At 50.2% G+C, this 14,728-nt stretch overlaps 1 protein-coding gene across 2 annotated transcripts in view; it reads right to left on the bottom strand.

The window, feature by feature from the left end:
• map3k5 (mitogen-activated protein kinase kinase kinase 5) overlaps window positions 1-14,728 on the bottom strand; it is a 180,314-nt gene that overhangs the window by 18,286 nt on the left and 147,300 nt on the right. For both annotated transcript variants that reach the window (XM_083643352.1, XM_083643351.1), the window contains exon 21: window positions 1,208-1,385. In XM_083643352.1, coding sequence (XP_083499478.1) covers window positions 1,208-1,385 — 178 coding nt within the window. The remainder of the gene's footprint in view (window positions 1-1,207; window positions 1,386-14,728) is intronic.

Below are 14,728 nucleotides of genomic sequence, written 5' to 3' on the forward strand. Positions count from 1 at the left end.
TCAAAAAAATTTTTTCCTGTGCCAACAGGTTAAGACGGAGATAATTTCACCAACATTCAGTAGGCTATAATAAAAAATAAAAAAAGCAGACAAAAACATAAATAGACCAGGTCAGGGTACTCAACTATAACCCATTTTCAATGGTTTTAAATGGAAAAAACAAAATGGAGGGGGAATCCGTTTTTTTGTTTAAATTTTTTCGTTTTCTTGTTTTTCCGTTTTAAACTTTAAAATGGAAACGCTTTTTTTTAGCAAACCACCCCTGGTATAGACGGTTTCAATTCGACAACAAAAACATTCCAAATTGAACCCCAGCTCACTTCCTGTTCGGATGTTTGCTAGGGCAGGACATCTCTATGTTGTCAAGTTAAAACCGTCCATACACTTTTCGCGCTTTTCAAGGGACACAAAACTCTTCACACAGATCGGGGAGTGGTGGGATGGGTGACTCAACTCATCCACCACCGATGTGTAGCACCCACCTGGGTTGATGCACGGCAGCCAGTTGGCTCACCACACATCAGCTATCAGCCTATCACGGTGGAGAGCTGAGGACTGAATGTGCCAATTAGATATGGAGGTGTGATTAGGTGGCCATGATGGAAAGAAGGCCTGTGTGTAAGTTTAGTCAGAGCACCGGGGTTACACCGGGGTTACACCGGGGTTACACTTCTACTCTTGTGATCAGTGCTGATGGGATATTATTCAGTTACAACTTTGTTGTTGGATTGTTTTCCATGTTCATTCTTGTGGGCCCGTCAAAACCTGCCACTTCTTCACTGTCTAAAAAAAAGGTCAGGTGCGCTGCTCTTTGCCCGGAAAGGAGCTGCTTTGGGACATATCTTACGCCAAAGTGCAAGGGCAAGTGCAAGTGCAAATCTTTGCTAGTTTCTAGCACTCAAAATCAATTAGTTTTTCTTTTAATTACCACTGGGTTGCTGAAACATGTACTTTGATGTACTGACCAGTGGTCTTTGATGTACTTTGATGTACTGACCCAGTGGTAACTAAAAGAAAATAAGGGAGATTGAGTGCTAGAAACTAGCAAAGATTTGCCCTTGTACCTTGGTGTAAGATATGGCCCTTTGTGTCGACCTTGCAGCTATTCCCCATTGACTTTAATATAGATCCGTGGGTAGAGAAAAGTGTGAACAGGTCCTATCCAACATATCCAGTAACATGCAGCTCATGAAGTGAATGGACCTACCGGTGAAGCTGCTCTTGGCCTTCCTCTTGCGGCTGGTGACGGTGAGGAACTCGTCGGTGAGCAGGTCCAGGGCGGTGGCTCTGCGGTCTGGGTTGGGCTCAAAGCAGCGCAGGATGAAGGCCTTGGCCTCCAGAGACATGGAGTCAGGGATCTCCGGGTGGATCTTGAACATGCCCACCTGTGGACAATGAGAGACACATGGAGCGTTGCTGGTCAGGAATGGCGGGACTGGAGTACTGGCGAGATGCCCTAACCCTAGGGCATCTCAGAGATGCCCCTCCCTCCAGTAGAGATGCCCCTCCCTCCAGAAGAGATGCCCCTTCCTCCAGTAGAGATGCCCCTCCCTCCAGAAGAGATGCCCCTCCCTCCAGTAGAGATGCCCCTCCCTCCAGTAGAGATGCCCCTCCCTCCAGTAGAGATGCCCCTCCCTCCAGAAGAGATGCCCCTCCCTCCAGAAGAGATGCCCCTCCCTCCAGTAGAGATGCCCCTCCCTCCAGAAGAGATGCCCCTCCCTCCAGTAGAGATGCCCCTCCCTCCAGAAGAGATGCCCCTTCCTCCAGAAGAGATGCCCCTCCCTCCAGTAGAGATGCCCCTCCCTCCAGTAGAGATGCCCCTTCCTCCAGAAGAGATGCCCCTCCCTCCAGTAGAGATGCCCCTCCCTCCAGAAGAGATGCCCCTCCCTCCAGTAGAGATGCCCCTCCCTCCAGTAGAGATGCCCCTCCCTCCAGAAGAGATGCCCCTCCCTCCAGTAGAGATGCCCCTCCCTCAAGTAGAGATGCCCCTCCCTCCAGACAGGATGAGTGAAGACTATAACAAGAGGCTGTTACAGTGTTTGGAACATCGACATGCTGCAGAGATGTAGCCATGATGTCATTCGCCTCGCATTCGTCAGTTTTCTATAATCGTTGTGCAGAATTCTATGCATTACTCCTCACACGATGACTGTCTCCCTGCCTGTCTGTCTCTCAATTACATTTAAATTTCAACCTACTTATTGTATTCGGTCGTTAATGGACAACTTTCGAATTTGCAAAAGTTTGCTTAGAATTTGCACAAAAGCTGAATGGAAATGTACTCTCTGTCTCTCTCTCTCTGGATGTGGGTCTGCCTACCTGCCTGTCTGTCTGTCTCTCAGCTGTACAACATGCTCTTGAAAATCTGCATGCTGTAGAGATGTAGCGATGATGTCTTTCGTCATTAAGTGAGATTATGAAAAGACGCCAGTGTCATTTTCTTATGTTTTATTTTTTGATTTGTTTGCTACAAGGTAAGCGATATGGGGTCGGTAAAAGCATACAGTAACACAATCCTCCCTGTCTGCATTCACAGCTGTTTAATTCAATTACATGGTATGGAAAATGCCATGGTTCAGGGCTTCGACACGAGTGGTAAAATGCTTTCCAGACCGCTCTTAAAGATCAGCACTGTCCTTAATAGTTTACATATGCTTAAGAAGAATATTGCATTTCTGTGGAACACTTTACAATTCCACCCAAAGCAAATACACATGGAAAGAGAGGTGGGCAAAGACACACGTGCACGAGGGAACTGGAAAAATACACCAGCGTGCACGTCTGTGACCCTGTGTATGAGGCAGCATAAACGTCTGTGACCCTGTGTTAGGATGACGTCATCATTCCTACTTTGACGTCGTCACCCCGACTATGATCTCATCGATCACTGATGATGTCATGGTTCATAAGTGTCTTTCTTGCCTTTCGCTAGTGATGTCATAGCACAGGTGATGTCATGTCTCTGATGATGTCACAAACGGTATGATGTCATAGCACAGGTGGTGTCATGCTCGGATCTATAAAGGCCTGTTCCGGCAGGCTCTGGCCAGTGATTCATAATCTAAACTAGGATCATCCCAATCTCAAGCAACGTCTGCAACCTGCAACCAACTGTTCCCAAACCCCGAACAGTGCAACACCCCAGCTATCAAGCTACCAAGTTCCACAACACCCCAGCTTCTCCAGACCTACCGAGTTTCCCGTGGTCATCAACTACCCGCGATTAGATCCACACTTCTCACTCCGATCCTGACAGTATGAATCACTCGGAAATGGGTCTAGCGGGCAAATTTCTCACCCCAATCAAGGAGGAGGCCCCCAATCACTCTAAAGCGGATCGAGCGGACACACTTCCGCCGGTCAAGGAGGAAGCTCCCGAGACCCCAGTTTTCCCGCCGGCCACGTCAGGTGGTCCACCAGACGACACCTTCCAAACAGCACTCATTTCTACTATTTCTGGCCTGGGCGCGCGACTCGCGGAGATGCAACGGGAGCAGGCGCTCCTCGATGACATCCTTCGGGACGTAGCTTTCAAGGCTTCCCAAGCCGATGATCGGCACGCCCTCATGGTCGAGGAGAGTCAAGTTCAGGCTTCCAAGGCCGAGGACCTGTACGCCCTCCTGGCAAGACGGCTAGATCGTCTCGACCAGGGGGGCATTGCGCAGCCTCCTGCCCCCCCTGCCCCTCCTGCCCCAGCTTCTGGGCGATCAGTCGCCCCAACGCCAGTTACCCGGCCGCTCGCTCCAGCTGACCCACCAGGCGGTCAGCTGGATATCTCCACTCATCCTGATATCTCCACTCATCCTGATGTCTCCACTCGTCCCATCACGTTCGGAGACTTGCCGACAATACTTGAGCTGATTGCCCAGCAGGAAAAAGCAATCCAGGCGCTGGTTTCCAGGGCCGATGATCGGGACGCCCTCCTGGTTAGCACAATCGAGGCTCTGGCTTCCGAAGCCGCTGATCGACACGCCCTCTTGATTGGCCGGCTAGATCGTCTCGACGGGCTGGGCCCCCAGGGCGTTATTCCGCAGTCTTCTGCCCCTCCTGCCCCAGTTTCCGAGCGCGCCGCCGTTCCGGAGGTTTCCAGACCTGCCACTCCCCCGCCCACAGCGGTCGTTGCTTCTAGCTCTGCCTCTCGGCCGCCTCCAACTGCTAAGGGCATATTCTGGGGGGGAGTTCGCGTCATTCCAGAGCAGGGGCACCCACATTTGAGCAGCCATCTGTACCGTGATCTGACCGGCAGGGTTCGCATCACACCAGAGGAGAGGCAGCGCCGTTTGGACACCCGGAGCTGCCTGTACTGTGGTCGAGCCGGGCATTACCTCTCCTCCTGCTCAAGGCGTCCAGTAAGTGGTCCCACCGCTCGCCGGCCCGTGGCACTCTCCCAGGATCAAGACTCTACGTGTCCAGCCGAAGAATCTATAGGGTTGGGTAGCATTCCCTGCAGGACCCAGGAGTGGCAGTGTGTCTCCAAGAGGGTTAACGAGTTGGAGAGGACTGTCGATCGTCTCATTGGGAAGTTCAATCGCTGCCTGCAGATCGGCTCCGTCCCCCCGCAGGGGGCCTCCGAGTCTGCTGGCCCTGAGGCAAAAACTGAGGCACAACCTGTGGACCTGCCCCTCGCCGAGTCTGAACCCGCACCTGAGGCACAACCTGTGGACCTTCCCCTCGCCGAGGCTGAACCCGTACCCCAGCAGCAGCCAATTCCTGTCCTTGACCAACACGTAGGTTCCAGCTTCATGCTGGGAGGTTCCCGTAGTGTCGTCAGCCCTCGGTCAAGAGCAAGAAGAAATAAGAGGCGTTTAAAGGAGGAGACGGTGGGTGTCCTGCCCAAACTACAGGTCGGGAGGGCAGGCCTCGCTGAGTCAGATCCCCCTGTGGCTCTACCTTCGGAGACGGCGGCATTTGACCCTTTTGATGGTCCCCAGCCTCCCATGCTTGGATCGTGCCCCGGGGGATGGCCGGCCCCAGAGGATCCACCGGACCCGGTGGAAGTTCTGTCTACATATCGGTCCATCTATGGCTTCGATATCCTGTATTAGGGAGGAGCACCTGCACTGTCCTACACCCCCTTTGGGGTCTGACCCCCTGCGTCTAACCACCTGCGGAAGAGCACCTCCACCAGAACCTACGGATTTTTTGTCTCCCAGATGCCATCCTTGATGGCCTCATTGGACGCCAGGTGACGTCCGTTGAGGGGAGGGTACTGTTAGGATGACGTCATCATTCCTACTTTGACGTCGTCACCCCGACTATGATCTCATCGATCACTGATGATGTCATGGTTCATAAGTGTCTTTCTTGCCTTTCGCTAGTGATGTCATAGCACAGGTGATGTCATGTCTCTGATGATGTCACAAACGGTATGATGTCATAGCACAGGTGGTGTCATGCTCGGATCTATAAAGGCCTGTTCCGGCAGGCTCTGGCCAGTGATTCATAATCTAAACTAGGATCATACCAATCTCAAGCAACGTCTGCAACCTGCAACCAACTGTTCCCAAACCCCGAACAGTGCAACACCCCAGCTATCAAGCTACCAAGTTCCACAACACCCCAGCTTCTCCAGACCTACCGAGTTTCCCGTGGTCATCAACTACCCGCGAATAGATCCACACGTCTCACTCGGATCCTGACACCCTGCTTATGAGCCAGCATGCACGTCTGTGACCCTGCGTATGAGCCAGCATGCACGTCTGTGACCCTGCGTATGAGCGTGCACGTCTGTGACCCTGCGTGCACGTCTGTGACCCTGCGTATGAGCGTGCACGTGTGTGACCCTGCGTATGAGCGTGCACGTCTGTGACCCTGCGTATGAGCGTGCACGTCTGTGACCCTGCGTATGAGCGTGCACGTCTGTGACCCTGCGTATGAGCGTGCACGTCTGTGACCCTGCGTATGAGCGTGCACGTCTGTGACCCTGCGTATGAGCGTGCACGTCTGTGACCCTGCGTATGAGCGTGCACGTCTGTGACCCTGCGTATGAGCGTGCACGTGTGTGACCCTGCGTATGAGCGTGCACGTGTGTGACCCTAATAATAATAATAATAATAGATGGGACTTATATAGCGCTTTTCCAGGGCTCAAAGACGCTTTACAATAGGCTAAACAAAACTAAACACTGAGGGGGGCGGGGGGAGACGTTAGTGAACATATAACGACAGAGATTACACTAAACACTGAGTACTATGTGGGGGGGGGGGGCGATAGTGGTGGGACAAGACAGTAGACAGAGACAGCACACTAGCAAGGATAGGGGGAGGGAGCAGAGGGACTAAGGGAAGGCGGTGGAAAAGAGATGGGTTTTGAGGCGGGAGTGGAAGACTGTGAGGGACTCTGATGTTCTGATGTCTTGGGGGAGGGCGTTCCAGAGTCTGGGAGCTGCCCGAGAGAAAGCTCTGTCCCCAAAGCTGCGGAGTTTGGACTTGGGGGTGGAAAGGAGGTCGGCTGAGGAGGATCTGAGGGACCGGGAGGGTTGGTAGGGGGAGAGGAGATCTGTGAGGTAAGGGGGGGCCAGTTTATGAAGGGCTTTGTAAGTGATGACCAGGATTTTATAGTTGATGCGGTAGGGGATGGGAAGCCAGTGGAGTTCTTTGAGGACAGGGGTGATGTGGTGCCAGGATTTGGTGTGGGTGAGGAGTCGAGCTGCTGCATTCTGAACCAGTTGGAGTCTGTTGATGAGGGTGGAGTTGATGCCGTGGAGGAGTGAGTTGCAGTAATCCAGGCGGGAGGAGATGAAGGCGTGAATGAGAGTTTCAGCAGTGGAGTGTGAGAGGGAGGGGCGAATTTTGGCAATGTTACGGAGGTGGTAGAAGGAGGATTTGACAATTTGACGGATGTGGGGTTCAAGGGAAAGGGTGGGGTCAATGATGACACCAAGATTGCGTGCCTGGGAGGAAGGGGAAACAGTGGTGTTGTCGATGGTGAGGGTGGGGTTGTTGGTTTTGGAGAGAGTGGACTTGGAGCCGATGAGGAGAAGTTCTGTTTTATTGCTGTTGAGTTGTAAAAAGTTTTCTTGCATCCAGGATTTAATGGCAGACAGGCAGGAGTTGATGTGGGAGAGGGGTGGGTTGTGGGGGGAGGTGGTGCTGAGGTAGATCTGAGTGTCGTCGGCATAACAGTGAAAGTCCAGGTTGAAGTGACGGAGGATCTGACCGAGGGGGAGGATGTAAGTGATGAACAGAAATGGACCGAGTACAGAACCTTGGGGGACACCGTGTGAAACTATAGAGGGAGCAGAGGAGTGGTTGTGTAGGGAAATGAACTGAGAACGGTTGGAGAGGTAGGAGTGAATCCACCTGAGTGCAGTACCTTCGATACCGAGATCTTCCAATCTGGAGAGCAGGATGTTATGGTTCACGGTATCGAAGGCTGCACTCAGGTCGAGGAGGATGAGGATGGTGAGGGATCCGGAGTCGGCAGAGGTGAGGAGGTCGTTGAAGACTTTAAGGAGTGCTGTTTCAGTGCTGTGGAGGGGGCGGAAACCAGATTGGAGGGGTTCGAATAGGTCATTGGAGTGCAGGTGGTGTTGAAGTTGGGTGGCTACTATGCGTTCCAGGGTTTTTGAGAGGAAGGGGAGGTTGGAGATAGGCCGGTAGTGATTGAGGCAGGATGGGTCAAGACCAGGTTTCTTGAGGATGGGAGTGACAGCAGCAGTTTTGAAAGCAGAGGGGACAGTGCCATGGGAGAGTGAGGAGTTGAAGAGGTTTGTGAGGTAGGGGCAGATGACAGGAAGGCATGATTTCAAAAGGGGGGTGGGGAGGGGGTCAAGGGAGCAGGTAGTGGGTTTGGATGAGCTGATGAGTTTGGAGACGGTGGAGGCAGTGACAGGGGTGAACCGGGAAAGACGGCGGTGGGGGGGGAGGCTAGGAAAGGCAAGCGGGATGGAGAGGAGAGAAGCAGGGGTAGGGGCAGCTGGGGGGGACAGAGGGGACAGTGATTGGTAGATGGTGGTGATTTTGTCAGCAAAGAAGTGAAGGAAAGCAGTGCATTGTTCAGATGAGGAGGTAGGGAAGGCGTCGGTGCGGGGCTTGAGGAGGCTGTTGACGGTGGAAAAGAGGGTTTTGGGATTACGGCTGGGATCGTTGATGATGGAGGAAAAATAGACAGACTTGGCGGCAGTGAGGGCATCTTTGTAAGTTGAGAGGTGGAGTTTGTAGGCTTCGAGGTGAACGGTGAGTGGTGTTTTCATGATGAGTCTTTCCAATTGGCGGCCGGTCTGTTTGAGTGTGCGGAGTTGAGGTGTGAACCAAGGTGCAGAGGTAGTGAAGGAGACGGTTTTTGTTTTGAGAGGGGCCAGCAGGTTGAGGGAAGCAGATAGTGTGTTGTTGAGGTTGTTTGTGAGATCATCAGGTGAGGTGGGGGGAGGTTCCTGGGGGAGAGTGTTGGAGATCAGATCGGAGAGTTGGAGGGGGTCAATGGATTTTATTTTCCGGAAGGTGATTTGCCTGAGGATCTGTGGACGTGGGGTTGGGGATGGGACAGTGAACTGGATGATGCTATGGTCTGACAGACCCTGCGTATGAGCGTGCACGTCTGTGACCCTGCATGAGCGTGCACGTCTGTGACCCTGTGTATGAGCCAGCATGCACGTCTGTGACCCTGTGTATGAGCCAGCATGCACATCTGTGACCCTGCGTATGAGCCAGCATGCACGTCTGTGACCCTGCGTATGAGCGTGCACGTCTGTGACCCTGCATGAGCGTGCACGTCTGTGACCCTGTGTATGAGCGTACACGTCTGTGACCCTGTGTATGAGCGTACACGTCTGTGACCCTGCGTATGAGCGTGCACGTGTGTGACCCTGCGTATGAGCGTGCACGTCTGTGACCCTGTGTATGAGCGTGCACGTCTGTGACCCTGCGTATGAGCGTGCACGTCTGTGACCCTGCATATGAGCGTGCACGTGTGTGACCCTGCGTATGAGCGTGCACGTCTGTGACCCTGCGTATGAGAGTGCACGTCTGTGACCCTGCGTGCACGTCTGTGACCCTGCGTATGAGCGTGCACGTGTGTGACCCTGCGTATGAGCGTGCACGTCTGTGACCCTGCGTATGAGCGTGCACGTCTGTGACCCTGCGTATGAGCGTGCACGTCTGTGACCCTGCGTATGAGCGTGCACGTCTGTGACCCTGCGTATGAGCGTGCACGTCTGTGACCCTGCGTATGAGCGTGCACGTCTGTGACCCTGCGTATGAGCGTGCACGTCTGTGACCCTGCGTATGAGCGTGCACGTGTGTGACCCTGCGTATGAGCGTGCACGTGTGTGACCCTGCGTATGAGCGTGCACGTCTGTGACCCTGCATGAGCGTGCACGTCTGTGACCCTGTGTATGAGCCAGCATGCACGTCTGTGACCCTGTGTATGAGCCAGCATGCACATCTGTGACCCTGCGTATGAGCCAGCATGCACGTCTGTGACCCTGCGTATGAGCGTGCACGTCTGTGACCCTGCATGAGCGTGCACGTCTGTGACCCTGTGTATGAGCGTACACGTCTGTGACCCTGCGTATGAGCGTGCACGTCTGTGACCCTGTGTATGAGCGTGCACGTGTGTGACCCTGTGTATGAGCGTGCACGTCTGTGACCCTGCGTATGAGCGTGCACGTCTGTGACCCTGCGTATGAGCGTGCACGTCTGTGACCCTGCGTATGAGCGTGCACGTCTGTGACCCTGCGTATGAGCGTGCACGTCTATGACCCTGCTTATGAGCCAGCATGCACGTCTGTGACCCTGCGTATGAGCGTGCACGTCTGTGACCCTGCGTATGAGCGTGCACGTCTGTGACCCTGCGTATGAGCGTGCACGTGTGTGACCCTGCGTATGAGCGTGCACGTCTGTGACCCTGCATATGAGCGTGCACGTCTGTGACTCTGCATATGAGCGTGCACGTCTGTGACTCTGCGTATGAGCGTGCACGTCTGTGACCCTGTGTATGAGCGTGCACGTCTGTGACCCTGCGTATGAGCGTGCACGTCTGTGACTCTGCGTATGAGCGTGCGCGTCTGTGACTCTGCATATGAGCGTGCACGTCTGTGACTCTGCGTATGAGCGTGCACGTCTGTGACCTTGCGTATGAGCGTGCACGTCTGGGACCCTGCGTATGAGCGTGCACGTCTGTGACCCTGCGTATGAGCGTGCACGTCTGTGACCCTGTGTATGAGCGTGCACGTCTGTGACCTTGCGTATGAGCGTGCACGTCTGTGACCTTGCGTATGAGCGTGCACGTCTGTGACCCTGCGTATGAGCGTGCACGTGTGACTCTGTGTATGAGCGTGCACGTCTGTGACCCTGCGTATGAGCGTGCACGTCTGTGACCCTGCATATGAGCGTGCACGTCTGTGACCCTGCGTATGAGCGTGCACGTGTGACTCTGTGTATGAGCGTGCACGTCTGTGACCCTGTGTATGAGCGTGCACGTCTGTGACCCTGTGTATGAGCGTGCACGTCTGTGACCCTGCGTATGAGCGTGCACGTCTGTGACCCTGTGTATGAGCGTGCACGTCTGTGACCCTGCATATGAGTGGAGGTTCTCTCTGTGAGCCTCACATCTGTGTGTTTGTGTTCAAACACCGACAGTGTTTTCAGTTTCTACTGAAGACGATCACATTACAAGCATGCAGGTGCAGAAAGGCTGAATCATGGCTTTACTTCCCTGAAAAAAGGTGGACAGATTTGCACTGGAGACGAGGGGTGGGTATCACCAGATGCCCCACAATACGATATTATCACGATATTTAAGTCACAATACGAAAGTATTGCATTTGCGATATGCTAGTATTTTGCGATATTTGAATATTGCAATATATTGTGATGTATTACCTTTTTTCAACTGCAAATTATGCCCCCAAAGGAAAAAAAACTTTGCCAACATCTGTTTTATCTAATGAAATAGTTTCCAGCCTGTTCCTCTCACTTCAATCATTTTTATTGCAGCAAAATGGGATTGTCAAGCAGACAGACTGACCAACACTGTCATAAAAACTCATAAATGTTGCATGATGCACTTGACAATTTGTATCATAAAATATCACAATACTTTATGATACTTTCGTGGGACACGATTTATTGCCACACAAAATATCGTGATACTATGCTGCATCGATTTGCCCCCCCGCCCCTACTGGAGACTGGCTGCTGATTGCATTTGAAGGCATCTTTCTGATATACACTTTGCAGATAGTGAACATAAGGCAGCTAATGAACTGAAGTCAATGAACTGTGTACACATTAAGGTCAATGGACCTAAATATTAACATATATTCAGTACATTTCTTTGTACTCTTCAAAGCAAACAGAAAAAGTGGATGAAAAGAGATATGATAAGTATCAGGAGAGTGTATGTGACTCGTGAGTGTAGGTAGGATCTGAGTTTTCTTATAAAACCTGCCTTTCCTTTGATGGAACAAATATTACTTGGAAGACAGTTCCATGACGCGACTGCCCTGTATATGACAGCTTTTTTCATATACGGTAGTTGGTTCTCGGTCGGGGTAAAGTCAGCTGACCACCACTTGCCCCTCTAGTGTGTATGAATATTTGAACTGTAAATTCTGTTCTTGAAAAGAAACTTAGGAGTCTGAGTTTGAATAACTATGAACATTTATCTACATTTGATAGAACTACGCTACGCGCGCTCGATTCCTAGGCTCGCCAGCTCTGCTGCTGCACGGCCTCGCCCGCCCTGCAGCTCGCATATGCAGCTCGGCTGCTGTGCGGCCTCACCCTGGCTGCTCCTTGATGCCGTACTTCAGGGATGCTGCTGGATCACCTGTCCTGGAGCTGCAACATACAGCTGTCCATGGCTGAAGATGGGGGTCTGAAGCCAGACTCCCACAATCCCATCATCACTGGGACTTTACGTGTGTGTGTGTGTGTGTGTGTGTGTGTGTGTGTGTGTGTGTGTGTGAGAGTGAATCTATGACATCACTGATGATGTCATCAGTGGGACAGACAGAGTGAGAGACAGACAGAGCCCTTACTCAATGTTATATATACAGTAGATAGATAAATGACTAATCAATACGGCTGCCCTCGACCAAAGATTATCCTGGTCGACCAGAAATCGACCACAGCTCTGACCAATCGATTGGTCGAGACGGGGTCTAAAAAATAAAAAAATTGCATTGTATTTTTTTGTGCAGTGTACTGACTATTGAGCCTGATATATACCTGATAGCTGATAATTATAAATAAAAGCTATTTGCACCGTTACCGGAATGGACAGACTGATCAGCGTGCCATGCAACACCTGGCCACCTGCTCAGTTCAGAGAAAGCCTGTGCGATGGCTATGTAACGTTAGCACACGTGGCATGGTTAATTAGTTGGCAGAAAGGATAGCTAGATATCTTTTGCTATTTATTCCAGTAACATCTTATAACAGCCTGTCTAACATTACCGGAGTGTATCTCTGTCGAGTCTCACTGATGACTGTCAGTCTCATCTCATAAGGTGCGTACTGCGTTCGTTAAAAGCTTGTTAACAGCTGATGGTGGGGCTGCATGCTTAAACGTGTCCATTGTTTGCGCTGATAGCTGAGCCATTTACTTGTTAATTCCATCACTCTGCTGGTTCCTCTGCTTTCTGCTAACTGTGGCTGTCTGTCTCTAGCCTGGATCACTTCCTGTGTGCTTCTAGAAAAGGTCCGTGTTGCAACGTGCTTCCGCGGCATGCTACTTTGTTCCGGATCGCTTTTATTTTTATACAATTTAATTTCTCCTATGAAATGATTAAAACCAGCGAGTGTTCGTCCCACGTGAATCTCGTCCACCAAGAGCACGTCGCCCAAACAATCGTTCAATCGACCTGGAGGGGGCAGCCCTACTAATCAATTAATAAAAGAAAATAATCAATACATTCATTAATAATTAAAATAATCATTAGTTGCAGCCATAATCTATAGCCTCCCATTTTTATCCCCCCTCAACCTGGCCTGTGGTTGGAGTGACAGCATGGATGCCTGCGTGAGCTACTAGCAGCTGCTGCTTTTGGCTTTCCAAAGGTCTGACTTGTCAGATTTGCAACATAAACTGTACACACCTGCAACATATACTGTACACACCTGCAACATATACTGTACACACCTGCAATATATACTGTACACACCTGCAATATATACTGTACACACCTGCAATATATACTGTACACACCTGCAATATATACTGTACACACCTGCAATATATACTGTACACACCTGCAATATACTGTACACACTTGCAATATATACTGTACACACCTGCAATATACTGTACACACCTGCAACATATACTGTACACACCTGCAATATACTGTACACACCTGCAATATACTGTACACACCTGCAATATACTGTACACACCTGCAATATATACTGTACACACCTGCAATATACTGTACACACCTGCAACATATACTGTACACACCTGCAATATACTGTACACACCTGCAACATATACTGTACACACCTGCAATATATACTGTACACACCTGCAATATATACTGTACACACCTGCAATATATACTGTACACACCTGCAATATACTGTACACACTTGCAATATATACTGTACACACCTGCAATATACTGTACACACCTGCAACATATACTGTACACACCTGCAATATACTGTACACACCTGCAATATACTGTACACACCTGCAATATACTGTACACACTTGCAATATATACTGTACACACCTGCAATATACTGTACACACCTGCAACATATACTGTACACACCTGCAATATACTGTACACACCTGCAATATACTGTACACACCTGCAATATACTGTACACACCTGCAATATATACTGTACACACCTGCAATATACTGTACACACCTGCAACATATACTGTACACACCTGCAATATACTGTACACACCTGCAACATATACTGTACACACCTGCAATATATACTGTACACACCTGCAATATATACTGTACACACCTGCAATATACTGTACACACCTGCAACATATACTGTACACACCTGCAATATACTGTACACACCTGCAATATACTGTACACACCTGCAATATACTGTACACACCTGCAATATATACTGTACACACCTGCAATATATACTGTACACACCTGCAATATACTGTACACACCTGCAACATATACTGTACACACCTGCAATATACTGTACACACCTGCAACATATACTGTACACACCTGCAATATATACTGTACACACCTGCAATATATACTGTACACACCTGCAATATATACTGTACACACCTGCAATATATACTGTACACACCTGCAACATATACTGTACACACCTGCAATATATACTGTACACACCTGCAATATATACTGTACACACCTGCAATATATACTGTACACACCTGCAATATATACTGTACATACCTGCAACATATACTGTACACACCTGCAACATATACTGTACACACCTGCAATATATACTGTACACACCTGCAATATATACTGTACACACCTGCAATATATACTGTACACACCTGCAATATATACTGTACACACCTGCAATATATACTGTACACACCTGCAATATATACTGTACACACCTGCAATATATACTGTACACACCTGCAATATATACTGTACACACCTGCAATATATACTGTACACACCTGCAATATATACTGTACACACCTGCAATATATACTGTACACACCTGCAATATATACTGTACACACCTGCAATATATACTGTACACACCTGCAATATATACTGTACACACCTGCCCGCTAGAGTGAAA

This window comes from Poromitra crassiceps (genome assembly GCF_964638095.1).
Source record: "Poromitra crassiceps genome assembly, chromosome: 9".
NCBI classification, from domain to species: Eukaryota; Metazoa; Chordata; class Actinopteri; order Beryciformes; family Melamphaidae; genus Poromitra; species Poromitra crassiceps.